This window comes from Malurus melanocephalus, unplaced genomic scaffold (assembly GCF_030028575.1).
Source record: "Malurus melanocephalus ecotype Western Australia unplaced genomic scaffold, MMel_1.1 scaffold_320, whole genome shotgun sequence".
NCBI classification, from domain to species: Eukaryota; Metazoa; Chordata; class Aves; order Passeriformes; family Maluridae; genus Malurus; species Malurus melanocephalus.
The window spans coordinates 165,081-186,316 of NW_026623552.1; the positions used below are offsets into that span (position 1 = coordinate 165,081).

A 21,236-nucleotide genomic window follows, 5' to 3' on the forward strand; every position below is an offset into this window, starting at 1 on the left:
CATTCATCTTCCCACACACAGGGGCTGGCACAGGAAAAGCCACCAAGTTCTTCAGGATGCAAATAAGGCCCARTCCGTATGCTACAGCATGCCATGGCCAAGAAAACATCTGCAGCTGGAGACCAACAGCAACCATTTCACCCTGCTATGAGGGAGGAGGAGAGATTGAGACCATGAACAGCTTCCTCAGTCTTTCAGTTTCCAGATGATCCTTGGAAATGGGCCACAGGATGGAAAAATGAACACCACCGCATCCATCTGTGCCACTCTGACCTACAGGAGAATTTCCTCATAATTTCAAATGTGAGAATATTTTTAACCTCGAGTGAGCAGGACACATCACGTGAGATCATTTACGCCCATGAGATGTGACTGCTATGTCACCTGCTTCCTGATTCAAGCCATGGCAGTTTCCAGAGTTTTGGAGACAGACAAATGTACCTCAGCAGCCAAACTATGAAATAGCAGAGRAGAATCTCTTCTGAATTTCCGCTAGTCCTTCCTAGGAATCCACAAAAATCTGAAGCAGAGGAGTTACTAATATGTGCAAACAACCGGTCATCCAATTTCCTTTCAATTCCTTTAAATGAATCATTGCGCCAGACCTTCCAAACTTAATTTCCAGTTTCCAAGAATCTTCCTCATTAATTTTCAATCCTTTTCATAAACTTATCAAACCACATCTTAAAACCATTTATGTTTCTTGCCCTTAGTAAGAAATTCAGTCCTGTAATTCCTAAAGCAAATAGGAAACTAATTACTCCCCAGAATRTCGTAATCAATTCACAAGTATTTGATCTTGTAATTTAAAAATGCTACCAGCTCTGCTTAATACTATCCTTSAGCACCACCTTGCCAAATGCAATAAAGAGCAGGAGCAGAAAGTTATGAATCCCAGAGTTTGGGGAGAAAAAGCCAACAGCAGTAGTCTGGACTGCATCAGGACTTGGATAATTAAATGCAATCAAAGCCAAATCAGTAGAAAGTGACAGAAAAACAAAGGTTCACATGAGTTTGCAGAATTCTGCAAAGCAACAGTTTAGCAGATCCATATGTGTGTGCGTATATATATATATATATATATATATACACACACACAGGAGAAATGTCACCCACAAGCTCAATGCAGCATAGTACAGGATGGAATTTCTGATAGGAAAACAAGCAAAGAAGAAACTTGTTGGAAAACACAGAACAAATATATGTCAGCAAGTGAACTGCCACTTGTGTGGTCAGCTCCTTTGGGAACAAGCAAAAACTGTACTAAAGGTATTTCTTAATCCTGGACCATGCTGGGCATCTTTCTCTTAAGATACAGTAGCAGTTATACAATCTGGATGTATAAAGCTTCAAATAAGACGAAAAATCAAGATTTTCAATTTGAAGGATCATTTATAATCTAAATTCAAATTAGATCCAAATCAAACCAAATTTGTCTTGCCTTTCATAACTATTTGAGAAATAGTGGCACTCAATATCCTCCTGAGATCTTGCAATTGCCCAGTGGAACCAACATCCTTGCCAGCCACACTAATATTTCTGACATTTGTTTTACCACCACCACCACAACGTCTGTCCTGGAGCCAAGAGACCCTGGACRCACATGAAATACCAAGCTAGAAATACTGAAAGTTAGGGAATTTAGGGAATTTGCAAAACAAAACCATGAACAACATCTGTGCCATTTATTTATCTCTCAGATGTGRAAAAGGTACAAAGCAAAGAGCTTTGTAAGTATCTGTCTCCAGGCCTAAGATCATCCAATCTAGTGATGCCACTGCTGGACCTTTTTTCCAGCTATGCCCATAGGGATCTGAGCTCCAGAGCAGCCATCCAGGAATACTCCTTTTGAGTTGATGAAAGCTTTTTAACCCTGTACAAAATTTTCAGCTTCAGCAAATCCAAATCTACAAATCATTATAGTTCCACCAAAGACTAATTTAGTAGAGAGACTTTCCAGCCATACCTATGGCACCTTGTAAAGGATTTGTGCTTCTGTGTCTCTTAGATACCCAGCAGCATCTTGCCTAACTAGTTAAACATGAAACACTGGGGAATTACACTTTTTATACTAATGGGTGGTCGTTGAGAGCTGCTGTGAAATCATGGTGCAAGTTTTCTCCTTAACACGGCTACCAGTCTCCCATGGTCCCATTGCCAATGGTCCTGACTTTAATCCCTACTGATGATGCACATCCTACAAGTGTAGGATGACACTGTTTGCTGTACAGTCTCATTAAAAAAATATTTTTCTTTTAAAGGCTGCTGCATTTTAAAGGCTGATTTTCAATAACAAAATATATGTAGGAACTGCAGGTTTTGTGTCCCTTTTAAAAACAGCATTTTGTCCACMACTGTCACCCCAGAGACCCAGTTCATGCAGGACTGATGAACACAAAAGGTAACCAACTCCTCCAGCTCAGCACCTTTTACTGGAGGTTTCCCACCCCCCCAAAAATAGCTGTGCATAATCTTAGCTTAGCTCTGCAATTATTTGAAGCAATTCTTATTCATCATGATACAGGTGCTGGTTACCAATATCCTGCCTGAGTATWAACTTTCTGTGTTCAGTTGTTCCCTCAAGAAGAGCCAATGTCCAGTTCTGCCACTCAGGGGCACCACAGGACACTTCAGTGGCCCATGCAGCCTTACCTTCATAGCATGTACCACAGCCTCTGGCTTCTGACCCACAGGGACATACCCTGCTGAAGGAGAAGATGCAAGATCAGATGTCATGCGAGCTGGTCCCTGTGGAAATAAGAGAAGATATGTGTTAATTCCCCTTTGGRCAATTTAAGCAAGGAGGAAGAAAAGATCCAGAAAATCTGACCACTAGCTTGTCTCAAATTCAATGTCCTTAGCCACCTGCAAAGACAAAAGACACCACCACCCCTTCCTCACAAGTCACTTGATTTAACGCCATTTAAGTGTACCATCACTCAGTCTAGATGTGTTCAGGCWAGAGATCACCCTGGTTTAAAGCTAAATTGATTCAAGAAACATTTTTTGTTCATTTACAACAATTTAGTACAAGGACAAGATCAAACAGTACTCATCCTTCTAGACATGGGAGCAATGCAAATGAGCTGATTTTCCAGCAYAGAACAGTAATTTCTAAGAAGCTGCATTCATGAAGGAAACAGTTGGCATAATTTCATTGCTTCTCTGGCAGCGTTTTCACATAGACATCAAGTACCGATCTTCAGCTACAGAGAAAATTGTGAAAGCAACCTTAAAACAAGCAGATGTCCAAACCTAATGTTGGCTGGGTTTGTTTCCAAAATGCTGGCCAGTCCTCCTGCACGAAGGATTCCATTGGGAAAGATGCCGAAATGACATTTTACAAAAGATTTCTAGTGTCCAACCAGCCTTGTAAGCACTTTTCAYAGGGCTTTCCTTTTCTTACAGGCATCCAGCTTGATTTATGAAACACAATATCTTTATTCAGTGAGATGCACCCTGCCTGTCCCTAATATTTTTACATTGCTTTGTAACTCCGGGAGAAATCAACAATGAAATCATTGACCAGACTTGTATTTAGTCTTCACATCCTTTAGGAAACACAAAGAATTATTATACTTGGGGGCCCCTGAMAGCAAATTAGGATGGCAGAGAGGCATGTAGCACCATCACAGGAATGCTTTCACACACAGCACACGAGGGACTCCATCCGCGTCTTCTCTCCATTTTAAAACACAGCATGTTTTATGCTTTGTCTCATCACTTTGCCTTCCATGCCAAGGCCAGCAAGCTAGTTGTGCCAGAGAATGATAGAAGAATAGAAACATAGAAYGGTTTGGGTTGGAAGGGACCCTAAARATTCTCTAGTTCCAACCTGCTGCCATGGGCAGGGAACTTTCCACTAGATCAGGATGCTTAAAGCCYCATCCAACCTGGCCTTGAACACTTCCAGAGATGGAGCATCCACAGCTTCTCTGGGCAAYCTGTTCTAGTGCCATACCACTTTTACAGTAAAGGAGAACCAGTGGAGGGGCACTTCYTCAGCTCTCATTCTTCCAAATACCTTAAGTTGTAGGGGCCTTTTTACTAAGAAAAGTATTTGTGTGCATATATTAAAGGAAAAGATGGGCTATCCATTAAGCTACAGACAAAAGGCATGTAGCCTTTCAAGCCCTGGCCACTGGTCTATGCTTAACCCATATCATGAGCAACAGCCATACAGTCATAATAGCAATCTTCATGAACTAAATTACTAGTGACCCACAATTTCCTTTGGAGAGAGAAGGGCATCTCAGAAAAAGGAAAATTAGACTTACTAATCCAGCAATGATTCTCCAAGGTTATTTAACAGATTGAAAAAGCAGAGGCTGTCACAGGCTCATGGTCACAGTCACATGGTTCTGGACCGGGTGGCAGAGGGTTACAGCTTGTTGAAGCTGTGGCCACCTGGGGACACATCCTCATCCACCCCGTCCATAACATCACACAGAAAAGACAGAGGCTGGGGAGGGAACACTAGGGACTGGATCCAGCCAGCCTGCAGCTGTGACTTAGGACTGCAAAAAGTTACAAATATCTCACAGGGCTGGTAAATGCAACAGAGTCCTTCCAGAATCAGCTTCCCACAGAGGTCAGAGACAACAATGCACACATAATTACTCTGGCTTCATCATGAAAGCTGATTTCTTTCTGTAAATGACTAGGATTATGACAACTGGAAGAAGATAATTCAGGAGTTTGTGGCCATACTTGACATGGATCTTCTCCCATGGCCCTCTTCAGAACTAACACAGGAAATGCCAAGCAAAGGTCTAACATCCAATATTTCTTTGGAGTTGAGAGTAATATGACAAAGTAAAAGGAATTCTGCTGGATACTGCTGCTAACAACATTTTAAATACAATTTTCTGGCCAARCTAGAGTAGATCACGAGGTCTCCCGTATGAAAGACAGCGGCAGCTTCTCCTCACAGAACTGAAGTCACTAATGAGCTACAAAGCACTTCCATGATCGCAATCACTCTCAAAATTATTACAGAATACAAATGAAACAAAAATGATTAGAGAGAAATGTTTTCTAAAGAGCTTGATCATACTTAACCAATCACCATACTGACAAGATAAAAGCATTCTTACAAACACAGTGATACACTGGATGTATCATATCAGACAAAAAACATTCAAAGGGTCACCTTCCTTCTCAGACAAGGGCAATCAACTGACTGGCCTRCCTGAACACAGGTAGAGAATTTGACTGAAGAAGGGAAAAATAATGTTAAAGAATGAGAAATACAGCAAAAGAGGTAGACCCAAAACTTGCAGTCTGAGCTTAAGTRACAGATTACTTCATTTCTAAAATAGTCATGATCCTTGATCCTTAGCTTGGGGCCAAAAGCCCCAACCAACATTAAGAGATGTTGCTGAGTGCCATCACCAGCAATGGCGAGTGCACCATATGGCCACACCACTGACCCTCTGCTCCAGGCCACAGAGACCTCCCCCCCAGGCCAGGCTGGTGCTACCAAAGTCAAACACATATGTGAGGAAACTGGGGGAGCAAGCAAGGATCTCATCAACATCCCTGCTCTTTGCAGCTATGGGATGCAAMCAGTAAAAATACACACATGGCCAAGGGTGGCCTAATATTCATCACTGCACTCAGGGCTTCTTGTGCAGCTGCACCCTTAGAAAAGGCTTGTTCCAGACATACAAAGAGTTGGCATTTTATAAAGGGGTTGGTGCTTCATTTCCACTGATTTCAGTGTCCTTCACAAAAAAAAAAAAAAAAACCAAACCAAAACTTCAGCCAAACTCCTATCAGCTTCCTGCACAGAGGCACACATAAAGAAGGCCAGAATGGAGGGGACTGCATTCAGCAAGGAAAGAAGTGACAACATATCCAGCAGGATGCATGGCCAGCCTTCAGAGGATGGAGGAGAGGAAAATGGGCAGAGTTCACCAATAGTGTTAGCTGAAGGGGAGGAAATGGAAGGAATTGGAGATAGGGTCAAGGCTGCTATATTGGAAAACTGCCAGCAGTGAGAGAAGGGAGAGAATGGGAAGGAAGAGGAGGATGTGTATTTTACCCAGCAGGAAATCCACTGAGGTGAAATGCAGGCRAGAGGGAACCAGACTGGAGATAGGAGATTGGAAAGAGGGCTGGAGGGAGAGGGAATTCTCAAGAAGTCAGAGTTAAAGTTGTAAGTAAAATTGCACAGATGGAGGAGATTCCTCATGCCTAGAACAGATGCATTTGGAAACAGTAGGCAAGAATTCCCACAGCTGCACCCCAGCACTCTCACTCAGCTAATCTGAGGACCTCCACCACTGCAGAAACTYGTGCCCTTCCTGTTCCCTATAGCTGACACTTTCACAGACATAGGAACACAACTGACTCAGCACCCTGGCAGACAATAATAGCAAGGTTAATCTGGTTACATCCTAAGAAGCAGAAATTGTCCATATAGGCAAAAAGCAATATGGTGTGTTTAGAGGCATGCATCACTCTCAGTTTCCTCTCGCTGTCTGGTTTTGTCAAGCATGCAGTCTTTGTATTGAATGGGCATATGGCTTTTGCACTTGCTGGGTTTTCATAGTGCTTGGTAGCTCACAGGTGGTTCACTCTTCATCCTCAGATTCGTGGCTGGGGCATCACATAATTATATAAAAGAATGGTGCTAAAAGACAGCTCAGAAGTCAGCAAAAATTACATTAAAATGCATAATAAAGATGTTGAGAATTGTTGAGAAATAGCATACCAGTTTCAGCTACATCCACAGCCACAGTCACCCCACCAAAAGGAAGAGCTCCCAGCAGTGAGGTTACCAATCTAATTAAGGGGAGGGGGTCTAGGTTATGTCTCTGAGTTCCCAGGTGCTTGGAGGAAGCCCCTTTCTTCCCTGTGCACAGGGGTTATCTACCACTGCACCTCTGAGACCCAAAGACATTTCTCCAAGGTACATCCTTAAGAAGTAAAAGTCCCAGGGAGCCCGAGGCTGTAGAGCTGTGTGACCCCACCCAATGCTTCCTCAACAAGTTGGTGGTTTTGCTCCTCTCCAAACCACTGTGGCTGCTCAGAACATTAGAGATTGCTGTGGCATGGATCTCTGAYGTGTTCAGCCCTGTAAAGAACCACCCTATTTCTGCTGTCAGGACGGTTTTGGGACTGCAATGTCCTGAGGGGGTCCTGGTGAGGGTCTTTGCATCCCTCAAGGGAGCACAGTGCCAAATACCCCAGCATCCAGGCTGTTTTCCACTGGGAAAAACACAAGAGCTACTCCTCTGCTGCCTCTGTGCTCACAGCAGTACTGAAGCACCACTGAGCACATTCCTCTTTCAGCCTTTGCCTGCTCTTCCGCTGCAAGCAGAACAGTGCTGAATATCTGCTGCTATCAGTGATGGGACCAATGCCCTTCTCACAGCTTACTGCTGCCACATGGCATCAGTTGYCTGCCCACGTCATGCCCAAACCACAAATCCACCAGAGAATCCARTCCACCACTATCTGAGACCCTCCCAGAAACCTCTCACTGGAGCCTGCAGGGCTTSTCTCTAAGTCTGTGTGGGGAGTCACAGTCCAGCTGTATAATYGAGTAAGAAAAGACAGAGAAACTCTGCACTCTCTCGTGCCAGAGCATCCTTGAACCAATATGACACACACAGAGCATGAGTTCCCTAGTTCTCTATTGCTAGAATGATGCTTGACACACTGACACTCTCCAATCCAAAGCAGAAAACAAAGCAAATCAAAGTGGCCCCATTAACTGCCCCAGCCAGGARCCCAAAAGCCATCAGCAAAGCAATAGCGCTAATGTGAAAAACAAAATCCCCAGACCAATACTGCCAATGATCCTTTTCAATCTGTCTCTAAAAAAAAAAAATGAAGAGCAGAGGGCTCAACTTGCAGCTGCTGGAAAACATCTGGTGCTCTGAATCACGCCACAATGTCATTACCAGTGTCTAAGACCAAGTTGCCTAATGAGTCCTTGCTGGCTCTATCTGGCTGCATGGGATGTGGTCCAGCACAGATGCTGACAAGCACTGCCATCAATACTCCATTCCTGTGTGTTTCAGGACCAAAATTAAKAAGACTCCCTGTAATAGGGCACACTGCAAAATCCCGATAATGACACACCTCCACAGAGGTAAAGCTTAAAATATGAACATCTCTTAATAGCAGTGGTAATGCTTTGGAACCTAAGAAGAAAAGAGCCTAACTGAGGATGACAGGTATCTGCTCTTTTAGAAGGTTTGGATCAGAAATTTAAAAAAAAAAAAGAACAAAGAAACTGCGATAAACAATTTCTCCATGATTCCTCCAGGGACCTGAAAAGACATCAGGCCTTGGTCCTTCCATCAGTTTTCAATCTCTTTTTGCTCAATTATATTCTGTCTTTTAATGACACCCTTTCCTGCCTCACATCCAAGAGAGCTATTCCTGATCTGCAGAAAGACTGCAAAAGTCTAAGTTTCAAAACCCAGAGGAGAACATCATGCTGCTTTTACTTCAGTTAACAGGCACAGCCCAGGCACTGAGGATGCTTCAGACCAAAGGAGAACATATGAACAAATATTAATGCTTCTGAACCTCACATCTTCCCCTTGCCTTCTATTAATTTTTGTCTACCATTTCAAAAAACAAGCAGACATTTAGAATTCAAACCCGATTAAATAAGCCACACTTTTGTAATGGCATACCTCAGACAAGATTAAAGCTAAATGGAGTCATATCAGACACCGTGAAGTTTTTATTGCCGAGACAGAACACAGAAAATTACATTACATCAGGCACTGTCAGACAGCCCACAATAAAATTCCCAGGCATGTCTATTTATCTCACACYGGTTTTGTTTGCAGCCTGCTTACCCAGGTCTGGATTATCCTTGGACCATTCCTTAGCACCTGTCACCATCCAGGTGTTTTAAATAAATAAAGGTGTCAGCATCACTCTGCAAATTAGGAACTGTTAAGAGACAAGCAKGAGGCAGTTACCTGCCCAAAGTTCATGGAAAGTGGGTGGCAGAGCCGGGTGGTACCATGGAAAAGTGCAATGCTTGGCACCCCAGTCCTGGAGTGCTGACAGAACAGGGGGCCCAGCATATTTTGAGCTTGTGAATGGCACTCGTGGCTACAAGCTTAAGGAAGCACCTGGAGCAGCTCTAGCCAGGCAGTGCTGGGGGCAGGAGGGGAAAACCAGCAGCAAAAACAAGTGCTGAGAACACAAGGCCACTCTGGCAAGGGAGAAGGGAACGCAGGGAATGCACCCTGAAGGACGGGGTCCCCATCAGAAAAGTGGCACAGGGAGAACCAAGGACAAGCAGTGGGTTCACATGGACTGATGGTTCATTCAGAATGAGAAATCTCCTTTCACACGAAGATGAGTGATCACACTCCTGGATGATCACTCACACACACACACACACACACACACACACACACACACACACAAATCTCCTATTACCACCAGCCTGAGAAATTTCCTGGGGCCCCTCATTGTTTTGCACCCCAGGCCACATTTCCCGTGCTCCACTGCCCTGCAGCTGCAGAGGGGTTAATGGCTGAAACAAAGCGCCGGTGCCACRCAGCACTGAAGCGTGACACGACTCTAGGCTGACATTTCGCCCTCCCTTCCTTCAAAGTCCCTTCCCTTCCTGCTGCATCTTCCCATGCCCGCGGCAGCTCTGCCATTGTCACACATGTAGTGCTCCTGAGGGAGGCCAGCTCCTCTCATGGCCCCACAGGGACAAGGCTACCTGGTAGCACTCTGGCAGCAGCCCCAGGGCTCCTTGCTGGCTACAAGATTTCCTGCAGGCACAAAGAAGCGACCAGGAGCAAACCATACCATGAAAAGCACAGACTTTTTGCCCCGCTGCTGCAGATGATGGCACACACCTGATATCTGAGCATGGGACACCTTCACCAGGGCCAGGGATGTGTCCTGTCTACCTGGCAGATGATCCAGAGCAGTGATGGCGCTGGGCTATTGTTATTCCACGCCTTGTGGGCACAAAGCCTGCCAGCATCCAGCCCAAACCACATCACCAGCTCCTTTCTTAGGCACTTAAACTATCTTCACAGTCCTGTGTTCCCAAAGACACAGGGGGCTGCCTGGCAGCTGGAGCACCTGACACCCTGCCACCAGGAGAAGGAACCTGCTGAAGATTCCTCAGACAGACACGGCTCTCYGGGACTGCACAGGTCCTGGCCACCGACAGGGAGTGAGTGCAGAGCCATCCGTACTCTGTATTAGCATCTTCCTTATCAAATCAAGGGACTTTACTGCAGATGATAATCTCCTTTGGCATTACTTAATTTGCTGCCTTTAATCATAGAGAGCAGCTGGTCATGTAAACATTCAAATCCATGAATTAACTGCTGGGTCCACGCAGGAGCCAGACAGAGCCCGTCTGCGTGTCTCAGCCAGCTCCTCCTGCATCTTCATGGTGACCCCAGCACGCATGGATGTCTACCTAAGTAATCAAAAGGACTAACGGCTCTTTTTGATTAATAAAGAAACAATTTAACTGTTTCACTGCTTTCTCAGCAGAGAACAAAAGAACAGCTCCTCTCCCTGGCAGGTATGACACAGCACTGGGTGTACGGGCTGTGCTGGGACACCACAGGAAAGGGAACATTTCAGGGACTGCCCCAAACACAAAAACAAAGTCAGGACATTGTTTGCAATGGATGCCATTACAAACAGGAAGGGTGTCTTGATGGGGCCCCAGGCTCGGGACACTCCTTGGAGCGCAGAGCCGGTGAGTTCAGCCTCCTGCGGCGGCAGCGGGGCAGAGGAGAGCGGTCACTGCACGGGTCGGTGACAGCGCTGGGGAGCTGCGATGGGTCACACTGCTAAAAAACACCACCGACAGCTCGATCCGCCTCCTTGGACTGTGAAACCCTTACCAACGTGACCTATTCCGAGCAGTTTCAGCCTGTAACCACCCGACACAAGCAAACAGAACGAGTCTGTCCGGACGGAGCAAGCTGTGCCACGGACAAGTGCACTAACTCCGAGCGACTCACAGGGGCACTGTCAGCGTGAGCATTCTGAGAGGTGCTGCTACTTTTGGTRAAGGAACATCAGGCACACTTGTTCTCAGAAGCAAACGGTGGGCATTTTTAAGACTTCGATGATTTTGAAGCAAATCTGGTTTAGGGATGATGCAGGAGAAAGCCTCTGTGTATTTAGAGGACACCTGTGCACATCTGCATTGCCCCTCMAGTCTCCATTTCAGCCTGGCTGCCCTAATCAATGGCTGTTGTACCCCTGCTTCTCCCCTAATCCATTGCCAGCCCCACACAAAGGTGCATGAAAAACGAGCATGAGAACCTACAGCAGATCCTCAAAGCAGATGAATCTTTCTTGCCTCCCATGGTTACCCGTAAGAGTGGATTATGGGCACAGCCTGTCAGTGCCTCTTTTCCACATCAGATCCCCAAATTTTGTCACTGCCAAACTTTGTGCTGGTTGGCCACTGTGGGGAAAAAAGCCACCCACAGCTCAGAGCCTCTGCAATAGAGGCTGATGAAGGGCACTGCCTTCAAAAATGGATCGGTTTGTTCTCAGCTGCTTATAATGCCCCCTGAAGCTTCACCACAGCACTCTCTGGGCCATAAATCCCAACAAACCTTTCATTTTACTTTCTCTTCCACAGCTACTGCTGCTGCAGCAGCAAACCAGCTGCCTTGAATTTCTCTTTTTGTCTGTTCAATAGCATCCTGGTGGTATCTGTGAAGCCAGTGGGAAGGAGCTGCTTTCTGCCACGCTTCTCTCAGTCATTGTTTCCTCCTGCCTGAAAAGGCACTATGGCCATCACTGATGTGGGAAGGTGAGAAATCAGCCTAGAGTCATTCTCTGACACAAACCAACAGTGTTCAGCTCACCTGACAGCTACAGGGGATGGGGTGCAGGGAGAGGAGAAGGCAGGGGACTGTCAGGGCACTGCTCAGGATGGGCCTCTGGAGCAACACAAGGGGCTGAAGGCATTTTGAGAGACCATCATGAGAAGCTGAAGATGCATCTGGGCACTGGCACTGGGCAACCAGGGATCCCCCTGCTCAGGGACTTGATGCAGCTCCGTGAGGGGCTGGGGGCTCCTGGCTGGCATTGGAGGGGTTGCTGTGCAGTGCCCAGACACCTCGGCACCTTGCTAAGGTCCCCAGTGCATCAATGCCCAGAGGGTTCCCCTCCTGTTCTGGATGCATCTTAAAGACACCACAATCAGAACAGCATGGTGATCTTTTGCCATTTCAAGTTTGATTTCAAAAGGTTGRCGTTAAGAAGCTGATCCAATTCTTCTACCTATGAGGAATAGATTTACTCCCTATAGTAAATTTACTCCCTAAAACAGGCTGGGGAGGTACTAGAAGACTTGCTCTGGGCTCCCCACTGAGACCCAAAATTGGGACTGGACCACAGCTACATCTCCTTTCCCACACCAACTTGGTTCAGGGGCCAGCTTGGTCCTCCTGTGCAGGGAGCTGAAGGAGAGATACTGAGTTACTCTGTTGCTTTTCTTCTGCCTCAACCCTTGCACTGACACCATCTTTCCTGCCCAAAAGGGAGAGACAGGACTGTCACGGGGGTTGGGGTTTAGCTACTATGTGCCCTCACATCACCTCACTACTGCTCTCACAGGCTCAGCAGACAGCCAGCCTTCAGCCAAGGACTCATCATCCCTTCCCACTCCATCTAATGGCTTCTCTTTCCACCTACAGACCACAAACATTTGGGCTTGTTTTTGTCATAGCAAGTGTGCCATCTGGCAAAACGAAATACACTTCCCCCGAGCATCTCTACGAGGCAGAGGTATGAACGTGTCTGGTTGTGACAGCACGGAGGGAATCGAGGGAAGGGGCTGGTGCTGCAGCCAGGCAGCCAGAGGTGTCTCCCARGCTTTGCATCCTGCAAGGAGTGGACACTGGAGAAAAACACAATCAGAGACAGTGCCAGGAAGCCAGGGACTCAGCAGCCCTCTGTTGAGTGCTCTCCACTACATAACCACACTTCTGCATCTTCACATTTTCCTATGGACCTTGTTGTTTTGGGAATAGATTTAAAGGGGAAAAAGAAATTGTGTGTTCCCAGACTGGTCTGTAGTCTACACCAGACTCCTGAGAGAAGCAGTTTTAAACACTCTAATAGAAATCTCACTTTTATGTGGAGTTACATATTGTGGTCCTCAGGGGCATATAAAAAAGCTGGGTATTGGCATAATCAGCATCGTGTTCCCAAAAAGAGAGCTTGTCTCAGCTCTCACAGAGGGGCTCTGCAGGTACATTCCCCAGGGATTCCCAGTTCCAGACTCTGGATGAGCACAGGTCCCTTTCTCCAGTCACCACCTACAGCAACTGCAGACACATCCTCCTGCACCCAGAAGAACTGCCAGGAGCTCCTGCTACTCAGCAAGGGAACACTCCAAACTCGGCACAAAAACTTCAGGAAGGTGAAGGTGATGGTTATTTTAACTCAACATGTTGCTCATACCCACAAAAGGTGGTCAGGGTCACTGTGTGTGACACAGAGGACAAGGGACACCCACTAGGAAATCCTAATGACAGCTCTGACATCCCTCCTCATTGTCAGCAAAGACCTGGGTTCTGGACACATTTTTCACATGCTTTAGGCCTCAGTGGTTATTACAGGCTGATCATTATCTCAGCATCTTACTCACCCTCCATAAACCCTAGGAAAGCTGCTGCCTGTTGCCTCCTTTCCATCATTTTGGTCACCTTATCTAATCCTTCCTCTTGGAACCACAGGAAGAAAAACCATGGTGTGACATTGCTCCTGTTATCAGGGAACAWGTCCTCTGCTGATGAGCCATCTGTGCTGTGGCCTTATCACAGCACAGCCCTCCCAGTCCTGACACAAACCACACATCCCATGGTGTTTTCCCGTTTGTTTGATGCCAGTCACGTCTTTGGCCATCAGCACAGGCCAAAGCATCCCTTCCTCTACARTTCCTGCTGGTGGTTTCACACATGCTTTTCCACCCACACCAGCCTTAGGATTTTCATCACAAACCTCTACAGTTACTCCCACCAAAGGCAGGATTCCCACTATAAATCACATGAATATTGCTAGCAGATTTTAAGTCTAAGCCAGCCAGGGTAGTAACTAGACTGCTAGTAACAAGCTGGTTCATGTTTAATGCTGTTTTTGCCCATGTGGATGAAGTTCTGGGCCATGCCTCAGTCCCCATGTTCATCCCCAGCTATGTGCAGGGGACTTGGATGTTCCCCTGGATGTGGGGAGAGAGAACAAGCAGCTGTGTGGGGTTCAGTGGCTGCCTGCAGTCAAACCATGGCACCCAGGTGCCAGGCAGGCCACAGAGCCCTCAGCAGGGCATAGCTCACAGTTCTCATGGCTGGGACATCATCTCACACGAGACTGAGCCAGTCTGGAGCTGCTGGCAATGGAACAATGCAGCCAGCCCATCCAGCCTAGTCTCTTCCCATCAAATGGCAGGTCCCATCAGGAGCTTGTTGCTGCCTCCTCTCGTGAGCCTGAGCCAGAGGAAACCACCCTCACCTCCCAAAGGACACAGGGAGCCCCTGGTGCACCATGAGATGATTCTGGGCTGCAGTTCCCAGAGCTGGGGAGATCGWGCACTCTGCTTTCAGTTCAAGCTGATACATATCACACCTTCCCTTGCAAAGGCCAAACTAACCCCCAGCACTGCTGCTGTTGGATATCTGATAACCACTGCAGACTGCAGAACAAATCTACAATTCCCCACAATGCACAGACACAACTCTGAGAGTCTTTTGATYCTGCACCTTGAGCATGCACTGGTGCCTCTGATGCAGGGCCCATTGGAAACACCTCTCTGTGCCATTAACCGGGGTACTTCAGGGCCCTGGAGTGATGCCTGCTTGTAAATATATAATTTACTAATTAAATTTAAAATTAATTTTTAATTTATTTAATAATTAATAATTCTAAACCTAGGGATGTGCTGAGGAACTGCCCCGAACTGCAGCACAGGCAGTGCTGAAGAGGACGCCCTGAATGGATGTGACAGCTTTGGAGCTGACACCAATTGTCCATCACTCACACACATGAAGCTCATGCAGGCACAAAGAGGAATGATTTCTCACCAGCTCATTCCTGCTGTCTATAAAAAAAGAGTGACAGAGAAAATCAGGTACATCTAAATGTCCGCTTTTGGGAGGTGCCCAAGACATTCAAAGAATTTGGCATGGATTTGTAATGATTATCCTTCACCACAAAAACAGTGTATCATGCCAAGSCACAAACCAAAGGGATCTCAGTGGGAATAAGTCAATAAATGGCTACGTATCTCAGACAATGGATTTGGATCCAAAGCTGCTTTTGTTTTTTCCCTGTCAATTTCCTGCAAAGAAGGCAGAACACAGCTAGGGTGACAGATGAAAGTGAATGTCACACAGCACCCAGGCCTCTCCAGAAACACCAGGTGCCATCTCTTCCTTGAGGAAGGAGAGAAAATAGGGACAAGTAGCCAGGAAGGGCTCCAGCAGGCAGGACCATCTGCCGCCAGCCCTCACACAGCCCCGGTGAGCTGCGGGGGCCGTGCTCAAGAAGAAAACTCTCCTGCCAGCTCCCATCCCAGCACAGCTCCTCTGCAGAGAGCTGCTGGATATATCCCAGCCTGACTGACAAGATAAACGTGAAATCATGAGCAGCAGCACTCCTTGTGGCAAACAGCACAGGCTGACAGAGCAGTGCCCACCTGGAACAAAGCTGGGGATCAAAAGCCTAAGCACAAGGGAAGCAAAGTAAATCTCCAAAACTGTACGACTGGCACAGCCAAACATCTCCAGGTTCAAGTGTTTCTGCACTCCCTGTAAGGTCTCCTGTCTTTATACATGGGGCACAAAGTTAGAAAAGTGAGCATTCACCTGGACAGTTTTATACCTTTTTTTTGTTTGTTTGAAATATCTCCAAGCATCCTGCTATTTAGCAGGGATGGGAAGGGGATCTGCTTCCATACTTTCCATACTTGAGTTTTATTTATGCAACTCTATKAAATTATTATTGTGTCCTTCTTTACAACTGTAAGAGATGCACTAAATCTACCACATTACTTTCCTGATCAAGCAGCCCACACATGACTGGTCCTACAGGACCCACAGCTCTGTTGACCAGTGTTCCAGACATGGAGCAAGGAGCTTCTCCAGCTGTGCTGCCATCAGGATTTTGMTCACATTCATAACACTCACAGCCCACTCCCAGCAGGACTCTCTGTTTCTACACTCTTCCTGTAATCTGGAAAACAGTATCACCAAGCAAACACAGAGGCCCAGGCAGTGAGGGAAACATCTGGAAACCTGGCAGGGCTCAGGGTCCTCAGCCATGCCTGGCACATRGGTGCAGAAGGAGCCCTGGCACAAAAGCACAGTGTCCAATTTTTGCAAGAGGCTTTAATCAAGATTATTCTGTTGTTTGAGAAGCAATGCAGGCAAATCTTAGGAAACGCAAACCTCATTTGTGATATAGAGAAACCTAAGAACTTACTCACTAAACAATCCTGTCCATGCACTGCCAGCCACCCGACAAACCTCATCCACAAACAGCTTTTTTACTGCAGGCACAGGGCATTTACCAAGAAGAAGCTCAAGTGYAACAAGACTTTAAAAGATGCACAACAGTGACTGCCAATTGATTGAAAACCTAAGCTGAGAGGTTGATGAACCAAATTCAGGCAAAGATCAATGTTGCAGGGGCTCCCCATCCTTCCAACAGCTGCAGGTTTTAGCTGCACGTTTGCAGCACCAGTTTCAGGGTGAATAATCACTTGGGAGATCTCCCCAGTGATCTACACGTGCCCCCTCCAGCCATGCCCCCCTCCAGGGAAACCCAGGGCTCCCTCTGCACTGGTAAGGAAATGTTTCTTACATTTTGCAGGGCGTCTTGGTACTGTGGCAGTGATGAGAGCTGTGACTCAGAGTGGTACGGGGACAATCCTTTCCTCAGAGTCCTCAGGTCCCCCGTGCTGGATTGCTGCAAGGACAACAGAAAAAGGACATTCCATATTAATGAGAAGAAAGAAAACTGTGCCTCTCCTGCTGCCCTGGCTTTTCCCACGACCACATCTGTCCCCTGACCTGCTCTCATTACTTCTCCCTGCAACAACAGTGACAGTGAACATTGCAATAAAATGCTTTTTCCATGTCCAAACCAAGAGAAAACACCTGCAAGCAGTTGGAGGTGAACTGTTCAAGGTCTGCTATATTAAGTGATACAGGAGGAAGGTATTTTTATTTTACCTAAGCTCCTATATGCTCAACAAAAGTACAGATGTACATAAAACACAAAAAAATATTTTTAATACTTAAGATTAAGTCAAATAAGAAAAAAAACAACAGTCCCACAAACCCAAAACAAACAAAAAAAAACCCCACACCAGGAGACATTTTCTAGATTGAGGGCTTGTAAGCAGTGCCACCATGATTCACCTGTGCTTGCAAAATGTGTGCTGACAGGGACAGTTTCTTATTTGGTTACAAATTTGCCTGCACCCACAGGTCTCAAACATAGTCAAATAAATAAAGACAGTCTACATGACCCTAGAAACCAGATAAATGTAACCCATAGTCTGCACTCAAAGAGAGAAGCACCACTGGGTGTTAGGAGTGCCAAATGATCTCCCTGGAATAAAGTTTCTGCCTTGTTTTATTAGCTCTCTCTGTGATCTTAAAATGTGAAGAGCGAGAAGTGTTTCTCATTTATAAAAGCACACCCACAAAAACCCAATACACAAGCAGTCAAAATCAAAGGTCTGGGAGAAGACTCTATCACCAATAAACATCCTCATTAACTTTTCATATTTTTAAGAGCACCAAGCAGTGCACTGTCCTCTATTTTAAAGCTAAAAAATCATGACCTTTCAGATTTTTATGCTCCATTAAGACTTTCGACTTGCATTTGCTGCAGAAATGATGTTTTCTACTTCAAAAGAACTAAAGAAAAGTCATTGGAGCAATAAAATTTAACAGGAAATCTCATAAATCAACTCAATTGTATATATAAAACCCCAGAGTAACCCAAAGGCCTGAACATAACGGAGACTTTAGGGACTGTTGCTGTGCACAAATCTCTGGAAATATCRAAAGTTCATTTCCATTTCCTGCTGCAGGAGAAGAATTGGTGCACTCTGAGTGGATACATCATTTTCTATCAGTGTCAGAAACGTTTTCTTGTAGCTACATGTCCTGTTTTAGTTGACATTCAGCTTTGGTTTTATTTCAAAACGTTGTTTTCTTAGGTTTAAAACTCCCACAGTGATCCAGTGCTTTCATAACCATTCTGGAGCCCTCACCCTATCAACTTTCCTTTTATAAGCTGTGAAGAGAAGGGCAGTTCTCAAGAAAGCCATCATGAGAAATGGATGCTAGTCCTGTATGGCCCAATCTGCTGGGAACTGTTGTGTCTCACATGGCATCAAGTGATAGAGAATGAGTTCAGCAGATCAGATGTCTGGGATTCCCCTGAATTTACGAAGAGAGAAGATGTGGCCTATATTTCTTTCATATTTCACAACAGAGAGTCAGAGAAAGAGAGAGAGAGAGATCTGAAGGAGATAACTCCTTCTGAAGCTGAAAARTGACTGCCACAAAACTGAGTTTCCACCACTATTCCAGGGAGGTGTATCTCTTCAGAGGAAGGTCAGCAGGTCACAAAGGAAGATTCTGAGTTTGGCAGTGTCCCAGGCATGTGATGTCTCCTGGTGGTTATCCTGAAAGGATTCCACCTTGCCTGGTGATGTTTCCACTGCCCTGCTGTGTGCAACMTCTTCTCCAGAGCTGTGTGTATGGGGACACAGCAACCTCCTGGAAAGGTCCTGACACTCTCTTACTCACTCCTCAGGCTGTCAGCTCAGCAGCTCAGGCACTCTTCCCTCACATCTGTGATGAGGGGCACTCACACAGCCAAGGGAAAAGCAGAATAAAACAGCAGAGCCAAAAYGTGAGGTTGTATCTTGGTGCTGGTGACCCCAGAGGTTGCAGATGCCCTTTTAGTCTCTGCTCCAAAAGGGTGCACGTTGACTCAACAGCATTTTAGAGGCTCGAACTTTCACAAACCACACTGAGACCTGCAAGATGCCACAYGATTATGGGGCATCAGAAGTGTAGGAAGAGGCCAGAGAAAGGCAGATTTGGTGGATCCAAACATCCCAGAAYTGCTGTCTTGCTGTCTTGCCCCCAAATCTGAATGGGTTGTCTACACTCAATGCACCATGTGTTTCATCACATTGCAGCTTGGCCTCAGCGAAAGTCTAAATGCTTTGCCCACCAAGACAACCAAACCCAAGTCCAGACAACACCCAGTATCACACTGCTGTCACTAAAAATACACTGGTTTAAATTGATTTAATTAACTGCCCTATGCTCCTGCCTGGAGCAAAAGTCTGCATTAATTTCAATTTGTCTTAAATTGGTTGAAATTGTGTTGGTAAATACASAGATACAGTCAAAACTCTGCCCTAACAAGTGTTTATAATGGATTCGTTCTATTGCTTTTTTAAAGCAAATCCCATTTAAGACTGCACTAGTGTGTGACAAAACTATTGTTAGGTTGTTTCAGTGGCTGCTGATTATGAATCTGACCTAATGCATTCAATTTGATGGAAAGATCCCACTGAGTTCAATGAACATCAAAACAAGCTCTTAATTAAAGAACAGAAAGGAAAACGAGGGAAAAAAATACGACAAGAAAAAGAAAAGACATCTAAGAAATAAAAATGCTCAGCAGAGACGTATCCAGAAGAGGAGTGAGGTGTTTGGGCCAGAGTGTGCTAGGGCAAAAATAATCTTCACCTGCCATTATTTCTAAGACATCCCTATCAGGSATGGGCAGATTAAACCTTTTTCTCCCCCTGTCTATCATAAAGCAGCCCCTTTCATGAGCCCACACTCAATGCAATTTTCCTTCTATATTTTCTAGAAATTATTGCAAATGTATCTTACTCTAATTGCTTGGGGTTTTTTTACAATAGGCTAACAATCACAGCTTTGCACTATTTATCTTCCTTGCACTGAAAGCAAACATTTATTTTTTCACCATAGAAAGAAAACAGCTTTTTCTTCTTTTTTACAATTAAAATAGTGCAGTGACACATATTCAGCAGACCTCCCTAAACATTTGCACATTCCTTGGGCTTTGCTATCAGTGTTAGAGCTAACAAGGGAAAGAAAGTGAATCCCTCATTAAAAAGCAAYATGACTAATGATGCATCAGAATGAGTAGCCATTACTCCACTTAAACCTAAATTAAAAATCCTGATATTTGCATTGTCAATTCACTCAYAAAATGAAATCTCTTATTACCCTACCCAATTTTCATTACTGAGATGTAAGTGGATCCCAAATTGCTTTTCTAGCCAGAAAGACATTTTAGGAGTACAATCCCTGATCATCTCTGTTCATCATCATTGCTGGAGATTATCTCAACTAATGGGCAACATATCTATAATAAATTATCCTTCAGGTAAAATCATTTCACATTTCTGGAGTTTCAAGGAATTTATCAGCACGATCATTTTCGTCTGAACTAAAACTCAATGAAAGTGTGCAGTCTCAATTGAACTTTCATGGGAAATGTTTCCTAAACTGAAAAGCAGATGGAAGGAGGGATGCAGTGACCAAGTGAGAGCTCAGGACATTCACAGCCAGTGTTTGCTTAACCTGGTCAAATACACTTGTCCACAGCAAACACCAGCAACTGCCCATTGACTACTCTAGAGCAGCTCTTGCTCTTTTACAGTGACTTTTTTTTCAAACACTAGTTTCATCCATAGTAAAAAAAAATAAATAAAAAATAAAAATAAAAAAAAAGTCCTGACTTTTGCAGCAGTACAAAAGTGCAAGACCCGCCCTCGGCACTTCTGTCCCTTTGCAGGTGATGRGCATGGGGACAAACCTGCAACACCTTCACCAAAAAAACCTGTGCCATGCACTGCCTACACTGGCACCCCACAGGGGTCACGTTGACACAATCGCTCTTCAATACCTGGAATTAATGACACAACTTTTACTGCTAAATTTTTCARCTAGGCAGAACTTAAGAGTGACCCCAGCAGATACTGCTCCTGGACCGAAGTCCAAAACTTTTGTCAGGCTGTTTTGAAACAAATGGACACAGACATGACCCTCCCACCAGGGAGGAGAGTTTGGTCTACTCCTACCAATGAGAAAGAAGAGAGCCAACAAAATAAAGCTTTTTAGTAAAAATAGACTGCAAGCCCAACTTTTTTTTTCTGTCTAGAAAACAGAAGCAATTTGATTACA

At 45.3% G+C, this 21,236-nt stretch overlaps 1 protein-coding gene across 1 annotated transcript in view; it reads right to left on the reverse strand.

Annotated features, from left to right (window-relative positions):
- Window positions 1–21,236, reverse strand: part of CCDC85C (coiled-coil domain containing 85C) — a 108,178-nt gene that overhangs the window by 8,908 nt on the left and 78,034 nt on the right. The window contains exons 3-4 of the mRNA XM_057377650.1: window positions 16,846–16,950; window positions 2,653–2,748 (exon numbers count right to left, since the gene is read on the reverse strand). Of these exons, the coding sequence (XP_057233633.1) occupies window positions 2,653–2,748; window positions 16,846–16,950 (201 nt within the window). The remainder of the gene's footprint in view (window positions 1–2,652; window positions 2,749–16,845; window positions 16,951–21,236) is intronic.